Source organism: Centruroides vittatus, unplaced genomic scaffold, assembly GCF_030686945.1.
Source record: "Centruroides vittatus isolate TY-2023 unplaced genomic scaffold, ASM3068694v2 contig_349, whole genome shotgun sequence".
Classification (NCBI taxonomy): Eukaryota; Metazoa; Arthropoda; class Arachnida; order Scorpiones; family Buthidae; genus Centruroides; species Centruroides vittatus.
In genome coordinates, this window is record NW_027122172.1 from 2290408 (window position 1) to 2304740 (window position 14333).

General features: G+C 32.1%; 1 protein-coding gene across 2 annotated transcripts in view; it reads right to left on the minus strand.

Annotated features, from left to right (window-relative positions):
- Window positions 1-13746, minus strand: part of LOC136974405 (dynein axonemal heavy chain 8-like) — a 315206-nt gene extending 301460 nt beyond the window's left edge. The window contains exons 1-3 of one of the 2 annotated variants that reach the window (XM_067269272.1): window positions 13564-13746; window positions 9843-9989; window positions 6649-6721 (exon numbers count right to left, since the gene is read on the minus strand). In XM_067269272.1, the coding sequence (XP_067125373.1) occupies window positions 6649-6721; window positions 9843-9989; window positions 13564-13695 (352 nt within the window). In that variant the 5' untranslated portion in view covers window positions 13696-13746. The remainder of the gene's footprint in view (window positions 1-6648; window positions 6722-9842; window positions 9990-13563) is intronic. The other variant, XM_067269270.1, reaches the window with a different exon arrangement.
- Between the last annotated feature and the right edge of the window lie 587 nt (window positions 13747-14333).

The following is a 14333-nucleotide window of genomic DNA, read 5'->3' on the forward strand; positions in this document are numbered from 1 at the left end:
GAAATTACAACTCTACAATCTGAACTAACTTTAAAAGCTAGGGAGCCTGAATAATTTTGGAAATATGTTAATCATGACAAGTATCCAAATATTAAAAATGTAGTAAATACATCAATTCTTGTTTTGGATCTATGTATTTATGAGAATCAGCTTTTTCATATTTAAAGTTATTAAAGACAAAATGCCATTCCTTGCTTACTGATTCACATACTGAAGATTCATCGAGATTATCCTTGTCAGCATACACACCCCAATATGAACACTTGATAACAGATATGAAAACACAAACTTCTCATTAGGGACATTTTATTTCTTTTAAAATGTGTAAATTTCTTTTATTTAATTATTAATTCCCTTCAACTGTGCAGAATTTCTTCCAAGATGCACTTTTAGAATTTTTAATAATTTCTTCTGGCCTCGAGATAATCATCCCGAAAATTTGTATGTATAGGATCGCTTGATCGCTGGAAACATCTCCTTAGTCTATTAACAGTGTGTCTGGCATCCATAAGCTCTCAATTCCACCAAGGGACCATGTTAGAATAAACTTTCTTTAGCAGAATATTTTTGTCTAAAGAAATTTGAATAATTTGTGTGTAGTTCTGTACTATTACTTCCACTGATTCTTTATTATCTATTTAGCGGTTTACCATTGATTTTGTGAAGCCGCCCCAGTCAGCTTTTTTCATGTCATATTTCTTTACGAAAGGCTCATTAACTGTAGGATATTTTTACTTCGAAATATAGGTATTTATGAGTCGAAAGAGATTCAGTTAACAAGGTTTTCCAGTTTAGAATATTATTCTTGATTGTTCCTTTAGTAAGAGTTAAGTCTATGTAGCTGGTTCCTTGGTGTGAACAGAATGTCAGGGAGCCAGGCACATTGTGGATAATTAAATCGTTATCATAAAGAAATTTGAGAAATTTGTCTTTGCAGGGATTCTGTAACCTGTCAAACCAGACTTGTGATCGTGCATTACTATCTATACCTATGATGACTGGTAGGTTAAATGATTCAATTAATTTCAAAAGTTTTGTGCCTCGATACTATTTGATGGCACCAAATAAGTGAAGTTTAAAAGGAATTTTAAATCTTTATATTGAATTAAGGCAGAGGTGAAGTTGTCTGACAAGTGAGGAACCAGGCAGATGAAAATTTCTCAATTAAAATTTATAATGGCCGACTGAACACCTAAGTATAAACAGTCAAATTTACCAGGAATACCAAGGATCCTATGAGAAGAATAGGGCTCTTGTACCAATGCAATATTGATACAGTGATCCAAGGCGTGTCTGACGAGGTGGTCTGTCGCAGTAGAAGACCTGTCTAGATTAATTTCGATAATTCTTACCCCCATTTATTTATTGGCAAGTGTTCATCCTGCTTATTTCACAATGATACCTATAGATTGGACAGCACTGATCTCACACGCCATGGTGCATATCCACATACTCCTCGAGCTTCCTACTGTTGTTGTACCATTATGCAGTTGATACAATTGAAATCCTCTCTATCTACATTACACTCCGCTGAGGAGTGGGAATGAGAGCAGTCCAGACAATGCCTTTCGAAAGAGCACTGTTTTTCCAGATGCCCGTAGGCAAAGCATCTATTACACCTCTTGTAATAGTGAAAGTCATGGACTTTCCTGGAAGTCCATTCCATGAATATTACATCCCCAGATTGCTTGAAAGCCCTCTTCATTTCTGGTAACATTGTTAATGCCCAAGACCTTTCTCCTCAATCTTCTTTTCCGATGTAAAAAATATTCTTTACGTGCTTCTGCACGTCTCCTAACAAGTCTGTAAACTGATTTGCAATGAAGTCCCTCATTCCCTTTCCTTGATGGACCAATTAACCTTAGGGACAATGATCCTAGGGTCCCTTAAACCTGGCAATCTGACTATGACGTCCTCTCTCTTGTTTAGAGACTCGATGAGTCTCTTGGCACCCTCCTCACTGTAATTGAATAAAGTAAAGAATATTCAAGGACAAATAAACATATCTTTTTAGCTAAAATACAGTTTTTCACACTAAAAGCAACTTCTTTAATTGTAAAATAATAATAAAATTATCTTAAAGAACTAAACTGGAATAAGTTTACAGTCAAACCTCAGTTTTCAAACTTAATTTGTTCCTAAAAGTTATTCTCAAACAGATTTGTTGTCAAACCAAACCAAATTTTCCAATTCAATGTAATATTATATATAATATATTGTCTATATAGTTTGATATATAAAGTTGGCTATATAGTAATTCTTTGATTAATATTGCTAATCAATTATATACAAGAAAGTAACAATCTTGTTAATCACACGCCAATATTGCTAATTAACTATATACAATAGTTAAATTTTAATAAATAATTTAAGCTAGCTGACCCGGCCACGCGTTGCTGTGGCTCAAAATGTATCTATTATAAATGTATAACACTTCCCCCGTGGGGGAATTTCAAAAAATCCCTTCTTAGTGTACATTCTCTTGACGTACCCTATTAAAACGCAATCAAAAACGCATCTAAAATAGTATAATAAAAGCAGAGTTCTTCACGGTAAGCCTTAATCCCGTCACTTTTCCCGCTGGGGAATATCGAAAAATCCCTTTTTAGTGTATATTCTGTTGACGTAACCTATTAAAACGCAATTAAAAACGCAAAAAACCGCATGTAAAATAGTATAATAAAAGCTGAGTTCTTCACAGTAAGCCTTAATCCCGTCACTTTTCCCACTGGGGAATATCGAAAAATCCCTTTTTAGTGTATATTCTGTTGACGTAACCTATTAAAACGCAATTAAAAATGCAAAAAACCGCATGTAAAATAGTATAATAAAAGCAGAGTTCTTCACAGTAAGCCTTAATCCCGTCACTTTTCCCGCTGGGGAATATCGAAAAATCCCTTTTTAGTGTATATTCTGTTGACGTAACCTATTAAAACGCAATTAAAAACGCAAAAAACCGCATGTAAATTAGTATAATAAAAGCCGAGTTCTTCACGGTAAGCCTTAATCCCGTCCATCTCCCCCACTGGGGGGAATTTCGACATGTATATTATATAAAAACATGCGCGTATTCGAATGCAACGTTGTGTCAAAATTTCAAAGGAATCGGTAGGAACAAACGAACGTTATATTTTATTTATATAGATAGATAGAAAATGATCTGCTTCAGTCCATTCTCACAGAAAAGCATAATGCCTCACAGAAAAGCAAACTTAGGTCGTCGGAAGTTAGCGCCATCTGTTGGACATAAAAGCCTTAATCCATATGCATACACTTAACACCTTATTCTTGCCGACAAATATAAATTTATTTAAAACAAACAAACGTTTTCAGCCTGATTCACAGGCCATCTTCAGGTTTAGAATACATTTGAATTAAAAATTCTATCATTGGAACACAAAATTCAAATTCAAAATTAATAAGAAACATTTAAACAAAAAATTAAATAGACAACATAAATACCAATAAAACTAAAACATAAAAATATATAAACATGCAAGAAACGAATATATAAGTATTAATAAATGCAATACTAAGACATTCAATAAACTGCTAAAACTATTGGTTAGAGCCCTTATTAAACTTCCTAACCATGAACTTCCACGCAGAGGGTAGACTTTCTGCGTCCCTCGCATTTAGACAGCCTTCTTGTAATCTACTCCTATAAATCTGCAACTTTTCTGCTGTCAATGCCAAAAATGGAGAAGATAAAGGGTTTATGATGGTCGCCTCATTCCATTTAACTATAGCTCCTGGCGCTTGCGCCATTTGGGACAAAATTGTTGCATTAGACCTCTTTCTGATGTTATAACTATGCTCCTTGATCCTAAGCCCTAAACTTCTAGTGGTCACTCCAATGTAGTCTTTTTTAACGCCCAATTGCATGTTCTCATACGGAATTTTATAAATATATATAAATATATTTATAAAATATCTTAATCCATATATATCTTGTTCTTAATCCATATATAAATATATTTTTGAAAGGGGGAAATGGTGTAGGGGTATGAAAAATAGATAGTAGCCGATTCTCAGACCTACTGAATATGCATATCAAATTTGGTAGAAATCGGTAAAGCCGTTTCGGAGGAGTAAGGTAACTAACATTGTGACACAAGAATTTTATATATAAGATTATCTTTATCAATTTTATATATTTTTATGTGTATATATATATATATATATATATATATATGTGTGTGTGTGTGTGTGTGTGTGTGTGTATAATATATAAAAAGCAAAATGTTCCATCACCAACAACAGAAACCAAACCATCACTTTACAAAAAATGCTATAGAGATCAACTCTGCCTGGATGAAATATAACCAAATCAATGAAAACAGACAAGTACTTTACCCACACTTTCCAAAATATTTCAATTTCTTTGATTTTGTTTTTAATTTTAGTTTCAGTTTCAATGTAAAAACCAGGGTTTTAATTAACTGACTGCCTAGTATTAATAAATATTAAATTAAGTATTATTATTATAGTATATATTATATTATATTAATGAATTTTTATAAAGCAGAAAACAAGTGAAGGTGTTGTTTTGTGAATTAGACTAATGAATTTTTGTTGAGTTAAACACCTTTAAACATGGATTCGTGGATGTAATTTATATTATGTGAATATCATTTAATGTGGTTTTTATTAATTAATTTGATTTAAATTCAGTTGCAACATGTACTGAAAATGGTAATAGTACCTTACCTGCATGTACAATAAAATCTAATTTGAAAAATGTCACCGATGAGTGTTGTCATAACATCTAGACAATCTCAGTGCCACTAAGCTTTTGAATTGGTAGTTCCATCATTGATTGGTTGGGCCATCAACTTTCTATAACACAAGTAGTATATGAAATTGACCATCTGTCTCTCTCTAATCTGTGGCCAGCTCTTGTCAAGTAGCTTGTTTGGCAACCAAGGCAAATATGGCATGCAAAATTTTGTTTGTAAACTGAATATTTGAAAAGTAGAATGTTCGAAACCTGAGGTTTGAATGTATTCATATTAACTAGTAAATTGGTTATTCTAGTTAAATAATATTCATCTTTCACTATATCATTCCATAGAAATAAAGCATAAACCCGCATTTGTGTATATGTATCTGTGTGTTTGTATTTAGAAATGTGTACATACAGTATGCATATGTGTATATAATGTTATTGCTCTTACTTACATGGTTGTCAAAAAGACGTATCATGTAGTGACAAGCTAACTCAAGTTTTCACTTGTCAGAGCATGTTTTCTGGAAAGTGTTGGTTGGCAAGTATCCTGGATAAGTCGTGACAGATATGCCAACTGAGGCAGGCCCAATAGAAAGTTCAACACTGGATTGATCGACAAACAGATCTAAAAATTACATATAAGGCAACATGACCATTGGAATGGGGAGAAGCAAGCCTGGTCTAAGACTGTGTTGTTAGAAGCAAGATATATTTCTGTATGTATATGTATATATGTTATGAACAAAGTGATTAATTGGGCATTATTCATAATAACCAGGCATTATGAATAATGACCAAAAAGGGCGCGCAGTGTGATAAATATTGATTCATTTATCAAATTGACCGGTCATTATGAATATTGCTACCACCTAGTCGGGCAAAGTGATAATAATACGTTGAGAAGTGATCATCCGACATACGCTAGCCAATTGGCACTCAGTTGCGTGTGTGTATCATGTTTAGTACCGAATTTTAAATTTGCTTAAAAAAACTCCACTTATTTCATTTAGAAATATTTATTTTTTGTGAATTATTTCAAAGTACTATTAACTGATATTCTTCCAGTAAGTTAGAAGTAACTTCCATTTTTGACTCTCACTTTTTCTATCATTAACAAATATGCTTATTTTGTAAAAATTTAATTGTTTTCACCTTTTTCTGCTATCAACTTGTTTAATCAGTTGTTCATGTCACTTAATGATTCCTCCATAATCGTTACTTTTGGCAAAGAAAAAAAGATTAACTACTGGTCACGTAAATTTAAAATTCGGTACTAAATGCAATACGCACGCGCAACTAAGATGTAAGTTCAGATTGGCTAGCGTATGTCGGATGATCACTCCCCAACGTATTATTATCACTTTGCCCGACTAGGTGGTAGAAGTATTCATAATGACCGGTCAATTTGATAAATTTTTGAAATTTATTACAATACTCGATTTTGTTGGTCATTATTCATAATGCCCGTATTAATCACTTTGTCCATAACATATACATAGTAAATAATTGACAAATAAACAGATTTAAACTGAGTTAAAGGAGTCATAACGTGTTCTTTGTGGTGGACCAGAAATCGGAGGACATGATACAAACTTTACTATGGTTGCTGTCATGATGTGTATGTAATGTTATTGCTTGTAAATGCTTGTATACATAATTGATTGATCACTAAAAACTACACATAGAAACAACTCATAATATAATTAGACATAACATTCAAAGAATATAATATCCAATCATATATCATTTATTTAAAAAACAAAAATTGTATTTATGAAATTAATAAATTAACGACATTAGTAATGTTCAATATTTTTAAAAAAATCATTTTTCATATGCAAACTAATACTACGTATTGTATACTTTACTTATGATTATCATATCTTGATAGTGGATTCCATTATTAAGAAATCACTTACTACATTCTTCATAGAAAAATAATAAAGTCCTGCAAGGTCCTTTCTCAAGAAACTGGTTCATGATAACAATACACTAATAAAAAAAAATTTATATTATTATATTAAGTTTAAATTTTATTTACAGAATTAACTTTAGAGAAAAACATTTTTATCTAATTATACTTTTTGCTTATATACAGGATTGACTGATCACTCAAAACTAACCTTACCATAGCCATGGTCATTAGATACACTGGTCACTGCACTCTCACTAAAAATAAAAATGAAGGATAGGGACAACCTCTCCTTTCAGATAGCACTCATGTTCTATCCAAATTCAAAAATATGTAAACCCTCATAGAAATTCATTGTAAATGTCACTTTTTAACATTGTAAAATCAAACAAGTGTTCAAACATAGTAATTTAATGTAAGCAAAGTTATTAGGTTTCAGCACCCAATTATTTGTGATTTTCATGAAAGTTTTGCATGTTCTGTAGTTAGTTTCATTAACTTGAAAAACAAATATAACTTCTTATGGGAGAAATATTTAAATTACCCATAAAAAAAATTATTTATAAGCCATTTATTTATAAAAATGCTTAAATTGGAACAAAAACCCAACAAGTAACAAAGACCAGATATGGAAACCAGGAGGCCCCAACTATATATGAACTTCTGTTGCAAACCAGAAGTCACATTGTTTCAATTCAAAATGTTTCCCTTGAAAGCAGTTAATAGATGACCGGCATTACTCTATTGTTAAACGAAAAATATGATGTACAGGAGCAAGCCGCTACTAATTTGAGGTGGAGAGCATATATTTTAAATTAAATAAATTTAAAATGTGATTAAAAATTGCAGCCTGGCATTGTGACAATGTCACAATAAATAATTGTTCATTATGTGTCACTTTCTGTGATAATTGCTAGAGTATAGTATATAGTATGCAATAGTATGCTTGTTTCCATTTTTGCTGGTTGGCAATATCTTGTTTGTTACATTTAAATAAAAACTAAAGAAATGAATGATTCTGATCGTAGAAGTGAAGTTCAATTAAATTTTCAATATAGAAAAAGTATAGACAACATTAGAAAAAAGATTAGGAGAACTGCCAGAATTCAGACTGAATAATTAGAAGTCATAAAGGCAAAGATTATGTGTGATATAAACCAGTTGAAAATATCACAAGTTGTCAATAGTTGACAATAATCACAAGTTGAAAATATGCATTAATTGAAATAGTAACGGAAAATTTTATATTAAAAATGTGCAATCTATTTCCAAACAAACACTAATAATGTTACAAAATAGATTTATCCACTTTTACCTTGTTTTTGCCCCCCACATTCACCAAATTCAAAGTTGTGCTTTTTTTACTGTTTATTTTTTGGAAAAAGTAAAAAGTTTTATATACATTGTTTTTACATGTATTCTTTTGTAAACATTTGACTGTACTATATAGAATTATAAAAATAATGTAGTTTGAGTTAAAACTTTAAAACTATGGAATTTATGCAAAATGTACCTAAAATTTATGAACATATCTACCAACTGCCACGTCTGGCAACTCTGGCAACTCTGCCAAGTTCATTGTTTGAAGAAAAAGAATGATTCTGCCAAATAATAGTTGTTTTCCAATAACTTTTTTTAGCACTTTTCTTACTTTTTCAGAGAACTTCATAGATATCCACAGATTTGTGTGTGCATTGTGAGACAGCTGCATACAACTTTAAACACTCATAACTTCTGATAAATGCATCTTTCGAAAAAATGTCCTACATAAAAGTCTGTTTATTTTTGATGTAGAATCAGAATATGTAATAAAAAATAAATGCACCCATTTAAAAATAAGTTGACTGCATTTTCACCAACTGTGGCACATCTGTGAAGAAATTGATAGTCCCATCTTGTGGTCCCCTTGAAGTTTAACATTTTTGGTTCAATGATTTTTTGTAGGATATACATCAGGGGTGGGCAAACAAGAGTTCAGTGGGAGCTGAAATGTAGGTTTTGCAAAATGCATGGGAGCCGCAGTTCTGTACTGTCGTGGTGGATAGTATGGTAAGGAGCACGATTTTATTATATAATATAAATATAATATAAAACAAATATTGAATTTTTTTGATAAACAAATTTTCACAAAATTATAAAAATAAAATTGTAAAAATAATAATAAAAAACAGAAATTAACACTTTCAGCAAGAGCTGCATGTAACTCAAAAAGAGCTGCATGCGGCTCTCAGAGCCGCATTTGCCAATGTCTGACATATATTTTTCAAGTTATTCCGTTGGATTGATTAAATTGGTTTGCACTATATACAATACATACATAGAAACAATAACCATGTATGTGTTTTTACAAAACTATTTATACGAGGTTATACAAGAGGATATTTTTCAATCTTTAGAGTTAATACTCTCCTGGACTTCATCCTAAAAGAAATCATGCTGGTCAGGCCAAAGAAGTGTGGTAAGGAGATGTTCCTGCAAAACCCTAGCCATGTGCAATCAAACTTTATCTTTCTGAAAAATGTCTATCAATTTAATAAATTAATCAATATTTATCAGACTGAGCAGTCATTTTAGTCATTATTCATAATGCCCGGCCATTATGAATAATGACCTATCAATCACTTGACCCCATTAGAAATTTTTAAAATTTCTTTCTTAATTCAACAACTGTTACATTCTTTAAATCTAGGTTTTTTATACATAGAACAAAACTTCTGATCAGTTTCCACTATTTTACGCACTACCAAAAATTTACATTAAGCTGATACTAGTGTTGCCAGTGACAAATCTAAACAATGCATGCCTCATTGATATATAGTTTATTCTCATATTTTCACTGTTGACCAATGAAATTAAGTGAAGTCAAGTAAAGTCTAGTTTAAATGTTCTTCACGAATATTAGCCTAATTATGATTTCTTCCTCATGCCATTATGCAAACAGAAAAATTGAAATTACATTGTCATATCAAAACCATTTGGGTTGTGGGTTGCTTATAAGCTTTGAATATTAAAGATCTGTATCAGTTAACTGAAGATTCCAATGAGAAATAAAATAATAAATAATAATTTACCTGAATGTAAAATTTCCATAATAGTTATATTTCTCAATAAATATATTTAATAAAAATATTCCATTAAAATATTTTATAAGAAAAATTTAATAATTAATCTAAATTTTGTTTCAGTAAAACTGTTTCTTACTAATGGATTATCTAAAACTTGATCTTCCACTTCGGCAGCACCAAGATTCAACATCAAGCTTAGAATTTTAAATAAATGTCTATGAACAGTTTTTAAAGCAGAACGGTTTCTATCTTTCTTTTCTTTTTCTATTTCTTTTTCTTTAGCCTAAAACAAGATTTTAAAATTACATTGAGTTAGTTAACTGTAAAAAATTTTTAAAATTAAATTTTTTACTATTCCAAAAATAATATCTAAGTTTTCTGATTTAAACTAATTAAATAATACATTTTATCAATTATAAATAATCCACTTAACTACATAAATATGCTCATTTCTGTAAAAGTTAGCAGACCAAGGAGTTGTCGGAATTAAACAAAATTGTACATGTGTGAGTATAAAACAGTGATATAAGTAAGTGATTACAAAATTAAAGCAAAAAAATCATTTATTGCAGGAAAAACTATAAATGAAAGGAGGTTCTAGTATCCTGTTGGGCCATTTCTAGCATGAATACACAATATGATACAGCTAGGCATGGAGGCATACAGATGCTGTATGGTGTCCTGTGGCTTCTCAGACCACAGTTGCTGCAAGTGGTCCTCTAGTTTGACCAAACTCCTAGGCCATTTTAACTTGGCATTTCAAGTGATCCCAGACATGTTTGATCAGTGACAAATCACAGGACTGAGCAGGACAAGTGCAACAATGTGGCTGGGGCAGTCTCGTGACACCCTTGCTGTTTGTGATCAAGCATTATCCTGTTGGAAAATGGTTCTTGGGAACCCTTCTATGAGAGGAAACACATGTGGCTACAGAATGTCACTAACATGCCACTGGGCTGTCATAATCCCTTGGATCACTACTATAGGTGACCAATTGTTCTATGTGATGACACCCCAGACCATCACACCAGCTGAAGGAGCTGTGTACCACTCCAAAGTGTAGGGAGGATTGAGGCATTCACCACAGGGCCTCCAGAACACAGTTGCCATCAGTGCCCAAACCGAATCTATGTAGATGACCTGGTTCCATTCCGTTGTGGTTCAATCCTATCGGCTGTGACACCCTCCAAACAGAGGTGATGGTGAGTGGCTGTCAATGTCTACACGTAATGGCTGCCGTGATACCTCGCACGCAGGCACCTCAAAATGGTACAGATAGACACAGGGCTTGTAATGATAACACCACCTATGTCCAAATGGTGGACAATGATGCAGTCAGCTGTGTGTGTGTTTGTTGGTCTACTGGAAAATCTGTCTAGACCATTAGCTGAGAGGACCAAGTGGTCCTCTCAGCTAATGGTCTACCAAGGGTGTCCTGAGCCTGGGTGCCATGTGTGAGAGCTCTTTCTCATCCACTGGTCCCAACACCGCCTCAGTGTTATCAGAACAGCCTAGGTGGCGGGCTATTCAGCAAGACGACCATCCAGCTTCTCTCAACCTGATCCTTCTTCTCTCAAACTCAATTATTCATATGGTCTTCAATTGCAACATAAAGGCATTTCTAGTGATACAGCGTTCCTCTGCGACAGGTATACTACAGACAGGATGCTTTTGCATGCATTTTTTAGGCAAAGATTTTTAGGCAGAGATTTTTAACGCCCTCTGTTGGATTTACACAATGAGCCAATTTACGTACCAACTTACCAACGAGCAATGCATGTGCAAATCTACTACTACTCATGCTACTGCCTGTTTGTAGAGTGTCACCATTTTGTATTTTATTTTGTCTCAGTTCTCAGTCCCGTGACTACCTACAAGTCTGGTTTTTTTTATGCATGCACGATTTGGGCACCTAATACTCTGTGCCAAATTTCAACTCCTGACATGTATTCCTTCATACATCTAAGCTGGTAAGACATCAGGCAGTACGATTTTATAAACAAGACAGTCTTGTCAACTAGAGTGAGTTAATTTCAAAACAATAAAATTTCCAAACACTATTTGTTAAATACTTAGACTTTATTCAGTTATCAAAGAAACACTGATCTCTTTCTGGTGGAAATAATACACGATGCAGGCATATTCATAAATCTTGACTAATATTCACTGTAGTATTTTATTATTATTAATAAGATGTAATAGTAAAACATTAACTCTATTGAATTCAAGGGGGTTTTGAAACCAATTTAGTATATGATATTTAAAAATCGGTTTTTCTGAAATCAGTTTCAACAAAACTGATTTCAGCAAAGCCAGTCAGTTAACTGATTTCAAAAATTTCCAGTTTTGTCAGCTCTAGTTTGAACGTCGGTCTTCTAACCGAAAAAGTAAAATAATTTGCATATGAAATTGGATTCCAAAACTAGGTGGAAATTCTGTTTGACAGTTTTCTAAATTGATTTTTTAAAATTTGTTTTGACTTTATTTTATTTTGTTTTTGTCATTAAAATGTATGTTGTTAAATCGTATAATTGAACTGGCGTAAAATATTCTTATTACGGGCGATCTCATCTTACGCCGGTTTGATTTATGCTGATTGACAATAACGTTGGTTTCAGACTTCCACAAAAATTCTCAAAAAAGTTCTTTCCACAATTTGTAGAGTATTTTTTGCAAATGCTAAATGCAAATATTTTTTTACGTCTGGCAGTAGAGCTTGAATGCTAGTGGTAAATCCACTAGTAATATTGATGTTAAGAGTGTTGGCTTGTTAATTATTCCAAAGTATTTATTGTTCACGTGTATTTCACTATTTTAAAAGCCATTGTGTAATAATAAAAATGGGAAAAGAACGGTCATGTGAAATAAAAGGAAATTAATGAATCCAAATGTCCAAGTCATCAAGAAATCATGTCAATCCATTACTTTAGAAGAAAATGACAGTCATTCTCCATATAGAAAGTGTTCAAGGCCAGCCTAATATTTATAGGGCTTGAATTTGCTTCCATTGACTGACTGTAATGATGATCATGAAGAATGTAGATAAAATAAAAATTTTAATGCAGCAAGCTACTGCATAAGTCCAGCGCAAGTTATTTTCATACTAAATTAGTAGAACAAATGACAATGTTATTAACATTGTGGCTAAAAGACTTGAACCCAGAAAAACATTCCTTTGAATCAATAACTTTATTCTTATAACCCTATTATTTGTGATATTGCCAAATTTATTTTTGATGAACTAATAAAGAAAGAAGGTGGAAAAGAAACATTTGAACTTAGTAAGGGCTTGTTTGCAAACTATAAGAGGTTCATCACTTATCGTAATACTGTGACTCACTATGTGAAGCAGTGTTACGATAAATAGCGAGTTAACAAGTGCAGATATTGAAGCAGCTAAAGCATTCTCTGTAGAATGCCAAGCCATTGTACATATTATTTTGTATCAATAAAAATTTCAGTACTAGACATGTTTTATTTTTAAAAACTATATATAGAATATTAATATATATCCGTGAATACATGGAACCCATCCCTAATTATTCCTTAATAAAATGGTTTTATTTTGTACCAATTTTCTTTATCCCGCTTCTCCAGTAACTCATCCTTACTGTAAAATTAGAGCAGCCTTTACTTGAATTACCGTACATATTGTACAAATTGGATTTGTAATTTATAAGTAAGTTTGTAAATTTTATTTAATTAATACTTGTGAATTTTTCGAATCTCAGCAAGAAAAACAATTTTTTTATTGTCTTTGTTAAAGGTTAGTTAAAATATTCATTTATTTTACAAATTATTTTTAAATAATTTATAGTAAAACTACTTACTAATTTGCTCCTCATTAAACTACTTACCGTCTGCACAGTAACTTGACTACTACCTCTTTTCACAGTATACAATTGAGAAATGCTTTTCCTAGATACAGGAGTAGAAATTTTATCTGCTCGAGATCCCTGGAAATCCCGAGAACTTCTTCTCTCAGCCATATCTGTAAATGTCGGTTATTTTTATTATTTAAACAACTATAAAATTTTTAAATATATTAAATATATTCTTACTGGATATTCGATCATAGATTTTGTATAATGAATGAAAAAATCAGAATGAACTTTTGATACAATATATTGATTTGGAATCTGGTAAACAAAGTGTGTTAGCTTAATAAATATCTTAGAAATATTTAGCGTGAATATTATTACATGAAGGGAAATCTAACCCGGTCAAACATTTCGTTTTTTCAGAGATTACGAAGAGGTATAGCAGTGAGAGAATAACATAGGCAGTGATGAATTAAAACCTTCCTGAGATCCTACACAGAACATTGAGGCTCCTCTGCATAATTTTATATCAATTATCATAAACTAATAACGTCTAATTGTAGATATAGAATTATTTATAAATTATGATGTATAATTGCAACGGTAAAACTGCTTTATTTTTTTCCAATTTCTAGGTCATCGAGACCTTGACATGTCCCCAGGCATATGCCTTGCTACTAGTAGGCAATCGAACACTGACAAGTATAGGCCTACATGTTTAGCAACTATTCCCTTGCTATTACCTAGTTGCTTATGACATGGTTCTCATAAAAAAAAAAAAAAAAAGATATGTACTAATCAGTTAA